Source organism: Octodon degus, unplaced genomic scaffold (assembly GCF_000260255.1).
Source record: "Octodon degus isolate 3935 unplaced genomic scaffold, OctDeg1.0 scaffold00195, whole genome shotgun sequence".
Classification (NCBI taxonomy): Eukaryota; Metazoa; Chordata; class Mammalia; order Rodentia; family Octodontidae; genus Octodon; species Octodon degus.
The window spans coordinates 454,521-462,046 of NW_004524771.1; the positions used below are offsets into that span (position 1 = coordinate 454,521).

Genomic DNA, 7,526 nt, shown 5'->3' on the forward strand with positions numbered 1-7,526 from the left:
GAAGAAGAGAGAAGGCCAGAGGGGAGGGAGGGAGGAAGGAAGGAAGGAAGGAAGGAAGGAAGGAAGGAAGGAAGGAAGGAAAGCAGACTGAAGATGTAGTTCAGTATGAAGGCTCTGGATTCAATCCTCAGTAATACTGTAAGCAAACAAACAAATAAAAAACAACAACAAAAACCAAAAACCAGCCCACAAGGCTGGCAGAAAGTTTGAAGTGCTAGAGAAATAGGCTGAAGTACAGCTTCTGTGCCCTGGCTATTTCAGGAGGCCCAATGGCTCCAGGATTAGGTCCCCCATGAGGCCAGGCTCCCAAAATACAAACCAGTTGAGGTCAGCACCAAAGACACCCACAGCTGTTGCTCTGTGGCAAGGGAGTGTATCCAGGTGGCTTCCAGCCGGCAAGCCAGGATAAAGGCCAGCCTAGCCAGGACCCAGCTTAGTCTCTCTGCGTGAACTTTTGAGGGAACTGATTTTGCCTGTGGCCTGCCCTGCCTGGTCGCCTGTGCACTTTGGTGGCTACACATCTGGGATGATCCAAAGGGGGTTATTAACAAGAAAAATTGGTAGCTCACATCTGTAACCCTGCTATTCAGGAGATGATGGTAAGGGCGATGATAAGTCTGAGTCCATCCTGGGCCACCTGGCGACCTACTGAGACCCTGTCTCAGAAAGTGAGTGGGACAGCGACGTAGCTAGTGCTGATCCTCAGTACTGGAAAAAAATGCTCTGTGCCTATAGCTCTATACTCTTTGGGTTCAGTATTTAGTAATGGAAATAAAATCTGACAAAACCTAAGGTTCCTGCTGAGGTGGGGAGCTGGCGCTCATGAAGTTACTGGGGGGAGGATCAGTAGTCCACATTTCTGGGGTGCCATCTGGTTTATGTAAGAAGATTTAACATGCAAACTCTTTGACTCTTACCTAGGAAATTCTTATGAGGCATTAATTGATCAAAAGCAGAAAGATGAATGAGTAAGTCTTCATGCAGCATTGTTTACTGAGGAAAGCCAGAGGCAAGCAGAATGCTGTCCAGAGGGAGATCAGAAAAATAAATCATGGCATCTAGTGGAAAACTGCAGAATCCGAGGATACCGTAGCTTCACGCTGACCTTGGAAAGACCTTCGCATGGACTGGAGCAGCACACGCTGACCACCAGCGGCTTCAATCTGCTTGTAAGCCTGTCCTGACACGGTTGCTACTAACCCAGTCCCAGGTCTCAGGTCTCCTGATCTCTGGATCTCACGTGGATACAAAATTCTGGCTACATTTTTGAGTGAGAAGTAATGGGATTCAGAAAGTCAACTTTCCTCCATCTTGCTCTGTTGTATTCTTAACAGTGTGAGCTTGAACAAACTGCTTGATGCCCCTAAGCCTCAGTTTCTGATTCTATAAAATGGGTCTGCTAATTGTTATTTTTGTAAATGTCCTGACCAGCAGTGAAACAAGGGATGCTGAAGGTCTTCAAGAAAAAAGTATTTCTGCCACAGAATGATCAAGTGCATGGGCCCTAGAACCAGCCTGCCCGGGCTCCAGTCCTGGCCTGTGGCCTGGGCAAGACTCTAAGCTCTCTGAAGCCCCTCTGTGCTTCCATTTTCTGTCTGCAAAACAGACCTCTTGTTATTGTAGAGACTAAAGATGAGACACTAAAGTGTTCTGAATGGTGTCCAGCCCAAGCCACGACCCAGCAACGATGAGCTAGTCTTAATTTTAATGAGCCTAATGCTTGGGTGCTGCTAGCATCTCAGTTTTACTGCAAGAAAATAAGACCATCACATTAAACAACACTGGTTCTTGACGTTTGGAGGGGGGGGGGGTCACAAGTGGCTCTGAGGCTTTGACAGAGTGTGAGACCCGTTCTGTGGAAAACAGGATTGTACATAAATTTGCACTCACTTATCTTCCCACTGCCTCTGGTGCAGGGGTCTTGAGGAGCCAGTGAAGAGTTGGCATCACCAGGGCCTTAGGAATGAGGCAGTTACCACACCGCCTGACGGGCCTTCCCAGGAGTGAGCTCCATCCTGACCCCATCCTCTGGCATCAGCCCGCAGCTTACTGAGGGTGCCATGTTCGCCTGCCCTTCCACAGTGTAGCCCTTGGGCAAAGACTCTGCAGAGATGGGGGTGCACAGGAAGCTGGGCCCAACTAGGTGTGAAGGAGCGGTATGGGTGGCCTTGAAGAAGCTTTTGGATGAATGCGCTGCCCCTGCCTGTAGGGAACAGGTGAGCCTGAGGTACCAAGGTCCAGGCCTTGGCCTGAAACCCAAAAGCGCTGACTGCAGTATGACTCTTCCCCAGGTACCTGGGTGAACGTCGCTAAAGCAGGAATCACGACAATCTCAAATGGGCCACCTTCTTAGAGCCTCCATTAATGTATTCACTTGCTGTTACTGGTTATTGCTGCTGCTACTTTTGTTGTTGTTGTTCTTGATATGTCTTCAGGTAACAGAAAAGATAATTTTGTCTCATCTGAAGTACTGGGAACTCAGCCAACTCCCTTCCATAATGATTCAAAGGGACACTTCTCAAGTATTTATAGCAGGGCCTTGGGTCCCTGAGCTGCATCCCCCAGGCAGCTATTATTATGACCTCATTTCTGAATCTGGCTGTGGCAGTCCTGGATACCTAGACAATGTCACCAAATTGGTTTTTCTGCCTTAGAACCCGGTGAAGCGTGTGCAGCCCACTGACAAAGTTGTAGCGATATTAGTTACAATCAGGAGTTAGGACTCTCGTCCTTCCAGGGCCAGTTCTGGGATTTATCCTGCTTAGGTTTCAAGCTCTCACAGCATCAAGCCACACCTGCCCACGGTGGTGGCCAGCTCACAGGTACACTCATCTTGGCACCCTCTTACCTTGTCAAGTGGGGCAGGTGCAGGTCCTTATGTCAAGTAAATCCCTGCCCCATGCCCTTGTCTAGGGCTCCGCTTTAGGAAGACCAACCAAGGCATAGAAGCCCCATACCAACTACCACAGGGGGTCTGTTCTCTTGTTTCTGTTTCTCAGATAGGAACCACTGAGGTTCAGCAAGGTGATATCATTTATTCAAAACCATACATCTGGGAAGTGGTATAGGCAGAATTTGAACCTAGACAGCTGCCTTCAGGGCCCAAGCCTGTGCATTCCTGATGACTGAGGTGGGAAAGATGAACAGAATCACTGGCTATTGCAGCATCTTGCACCCTTCTAGCACATGGATCAAAAACTCAAGAACTAAAAACAAAACAAAACAAAACAAACAAACAAACAAAAAACTCAAGAACTTCCAGGGCACCAGGGAATTAATATGTTATAGTAACTGGATGAGGGAGCACGGTGGAACAGTGGACAGTAGATCACCCCTGAAGGGCAGCACCAGTCAGTGAGGGGCTAGACAGGGCCTTTCCAGCACTCCCTGGCCTGAGTGAGTGCCAGACAACCATAGGCAACCAGAAGGTCTGCTCAGTGTTGTAAGATACAACTCTTTTCTCTTGTAGTACTGAGGCTGAGCTACATCCACAGCCTTTTAAAAAACATCTTTAGACAGGTCCGACTAAATCATTAAGTTGCCTAGGCTAGACTTGAATTTGCATTCTCCCTGCTTCAGCCTCCCAGTGTGTGGGGATTACAGGTGTTCACCGCCAAGAACAGCTCAACTTTTTTTTTTTTCCCCTGTGCTGAGGATCAGAACCTGTCCTGGCACATGTCAGGCAAGTACTCTGCCACTCAGCCACCCTCCAGCCCTGATTTTAAAAAAGTCCAAATTTTTATAATAAATTAGTTGGTGTTATGGTTTGTGTCTAGTTGTCCCCCCAAAGCCTCATGCAGTCATGGGGTGAGGACTTCTAGAGTTTGTGTTAACTCATGATCCACTGGGATTATGTGTGATCCAAGGCTGGGATTATGGGTTTTAGTACTGCTGGGATTACCCATAGGTGGGTAAATACTGGAAGTACCCATAGGTGTGAGTACTTCCCCTACCCTGAGGCAGGTAATCTGCATTACAATGTAAGGTGGGAAGAGAAGTTAGCTGCTTGAGCTGCTGCTATCCCCTCCCTTGTACTCTTGCTCTTTGCCACTGCCATGAAAGGTTGTTTTCTGCTCTGTGCTGCTCTGCCTTGGACCCAGCTGAGTATGGACTGAAACCTCCAGTAACTGTGGGCTGAATAAACCTTTCCTTCCTTCATTTTGAGTGTCGGGTATTTGTCCCAGCAACGAGAGAAGAGTAATTAAGACAGTTGGCAATTAATAGGAACAAAAGCTAGTTAAAAATCCACCTCTGGGAATAACACTGTTGGACTCTGGTTTCCCTCCAGGACAGGGACCACCCATCTGCATCCAGGTGAGAGTCTGGGGACACACCTGCCCCAGCAAGGTGTGTGCACATTACCTGCACTGTGCTCATCCATTGAGAAGGCCTGGTTCTCCATGTAGGTGCGCGGCAGGTGCACATCCTCCTCAAACGCCGTCTCCCGCATCCTGGGCTGCGATGTGTCAAAGTAATTGGGTGGATTTTCCTGCAGGGGCGGGAGGAGCGTGCAGTGGATCTCAGGGATGGCGTGAAAGATGACGAAAACCCATCCGCTGGCTGCGAGCGTGATGGCCAAAGTGGGGTCACTCCAGGTATCTCCTTGTTGCAGCATGGCGTTGCCGAAGAGGTACATGGTGATCCAGGCCACCCAGATAAGCAGAGAGAGGAAGGTCGTGATCAGGATGAAGGCCCCGTTCAGCTTCCACCTCTTGAACTTGCCGCAGAGTGTGAAGAGGGCCTGCCCCAGGGTGATCACGAGTAGTACCATGACGTAAATGAGGGCCATCACGAAGTCCATGGGCTCGTAGGCGCAGGCGGACTTCATGTCACGCAGCACTGTCAGCACCAGCCACTCGGTGGCGATGATGACCTGTACCAACATCAGGCACAGCGCCAGGCCCGCCATCTGCCAGCCAGCCGGGCTTGTGCCCAGGCACACCAGCTTCCGCACGCGCCACGCCTGGCTCAGCAGGCAGGAAAAGCACAGCGCGAAGAGGACACCCCAGAGGAAGCGACGGATTGAGCAGATAGTCTCATCTATCCGGATGATGAAGGCGAATGTCAGCCCAAAGAGGCCCAGGGTCCCTAGGAGGAAGAGGAAGTGGAGGCACACGGGCCTCCTCTTCTCCTTGTCCTTGATAAAGGGCAGCCGCACTAGCAGGATGAGCATCAAGAGCAGCGTGATCAGGGCGCCTGCCCCGGCCACCGCCTCCACCACGATGCCCCAAATGGCGTCCAGGTCGCACAGGGACACGTACTGAGGGAGGAGGTCCAGCCCGCAACCGCGGGATGTGCTGGCGTTTTCAGAAGCCACAGAGGCAATCACCAGGAGCAGGAGGAAGGCGAGCACCTGGTGGGTTCTCATCTTTCTCTCCGACACCAGGAATATTCTAAAAAAAAAAAAAAAAATGGGGGGGGGGGTGAAGATGATTAAGGAAAAAGATCCATTCTCTGTGAGATTCCTCCTCTTCATTTCTTTTTTTCTTGCAGTACTGGGGGTTGAACCCCGGGCATTTGCACTGAGCTCATCCCCAGCCTTGTTAAAACTTTTTATGCTGAGACAGTGTCTCAACTAAGTTCCTAAGTTGCCCAGTTTGGGCCCAGTCTACCTGGGATCCTGCCTCCGCTCCCCAGAATGCCACGTGTGTGATGTGTGCCACCGTGCCTGGCTTCTCTTGATTTCTTGTAGAAGAGCTGTTTCATTTCAAACCTGTAGCCCACTCAGAGCCTCTAGACACATCGAGCAAAGGCATCGTCCTTGCTCCAGGCACTATGGGCAGGCCCTCGGTGGGGGACTGTCTCCTATCTGCATCCTTGGGGACATCCTTGCTGGGGACACGCAGCAACTGTGCATCACTGACACTCGTGGCTGGAGGACCAGGTGGGAGGGAGACTCACCTTCTCTGTATACCCTTCTGTGTTCTTTAAGTTTAATACTGGAGGCCACACCTGACTTCTTCAAAATAAGGGAATGAGATGAAACTTGCAAGTCATAGCCACAAGCTATCAGTGCTAACAGCACACGTTCCCCCTTTCAGTCTCTTAAAGCCTCCAACTAACACGTACTGACTACCTCTCTAGGCCAAGACCTGGGCAAGAGCAGTCCTCATAATGCTTATGAGGCAGGTCCTATTGTGACCACTATTTTGCAAGTGACAAGACAGGTCTCCAGGGGATGACTTTTGTACCATGATACAACTGAACCCCTCTCAGAAGTCTCCCAGCCATCCTCAGCCCCCGTACCTAAGGCATAGATCTCTCCCTGGATGCAGCCAATCTGGGTTGGAGAATACTGGGGGGACACATCCTGTCTGTCCTGAACATGCAGGTACATTCTCCTTGTCACCATTCCTAAACAACACAATGTAACACTATTTATATAGCATTAGGGATCATGGAGAAATTATTTAAATGTACAGGAAGATGTGTGTAGGTTATAGGTAAATGTTATGCCACTTTACAAAAAAGACTTGAACCTGCTCGGTTGTTGGTATTGTAGATAACGGTATCTATGGGGGTCCCAGAACTGATGCCCTGTGGATCCCCAGGGACCACAGTATATCCAAAAGGAGCTGTCTGCCTCTGTGGCATGCTCTGCCTCTTGTCCATGTATCCTCTCCTCCTTCAAAGAGCTCCAAGGCTTCAGGTCTTGGTTCTACCCCAGCTGGTCTCTCTCTGGGTGGTTTTCAGACTCTGTGCTTCTCTCTCTTGCTGCCAGGCAAGCTGGATTAACTCAGGTCTCCCCTTTGACTCTGGCTGGGATGACTCAGATACAACCTACATGGAAAGCTGCACCCCCAACCCAGACTTTGGCCAAGGTCACACCCCCCTCCTCTCTACTGCAACGTGGCCTGCTGCTTCTTTCTTAGTGCTAATCAACTCTGACATTTTTTGCCTATTTACTTTGTTTCTCTTTCTCTTCCCTTCCTCCTTCCCTCCCTTCCTGTCTCTGTCTGCTGCAAAATGTGGCAGACAGTGTGGGGACACTGTCTCTTTTGCTCATCAGCGAACCAGGCTTTTGCAACCTTGACATGGCTGGCATGTGGGCTGGATCGTTCTTTGCTGCGGGACTCTGTCCTGTATACCATAAAAGGGTTGTGCAGAATCCTTGATGCACTAGGTACCAAGACCACGTCACAGCCCCCAGCTGTGATCATCTGTCCAACATGTCTCTGGACTCTGCCAAGTGTCTCCTGATTGGGAAGCAAAATCACTCATTCCCAGGAGGACTTCCAGTGAAGGCTCAAGTCCTAGTGCACACTGCCTGGCCTGGAGCAGCTGCTGAGCAAATTCTGCAGCAGTGGCGGTCCTGCTCATCAGGACCATCCTCTCACCAATGGCCACCAGATCCTAGCTTTTCCAAAGGGCCAGGCCTTCAAGAAGCCACAGCCCACAAAGCTGCGCTCCACACTCATTTCCAGCCAGCTCAAGCTGGACCCCCTATAGCTTGGCGTCTCTCTGTCTGTCTCTGTCTGTCTCTGTCTCTGTCTTCTCTCTCTCTCTCTCTCTCTCTCTCTCTCTCT

The 7,526-nt window shown here is 50.3% G+C and overlaps 1 protein-coding gene across 2 annotated transcripts in view; it reads right to left on the reverse strand.

Annotated features, from left to right (window-relative positions):
- The window catches only part of Gprc5b (G protein-coupled receptor class C group 5 member B), a 22,861-nt gene that overhangs the window by 7,262 nt on the left and 8,073 nt on the right, over positions 1 to 7,526 (reverse strand). For both annotated transcript variants that reach the window (XM_023704370.1, XM_004644211.2), the window contains exon 2: positions 4,363 to 5,393. In XM_023704370.1, coding sequence (XP_023560138.1) covers positions 4,363 to 5,368 — 1,006 coding nt within the window. In that variant the 5' untranslated portion in view covers positions 5,369 to 5,393. The remainder of the gene's footprint in view (positions 1 to 4,362; positions 5,394 to 7,526) is intronic.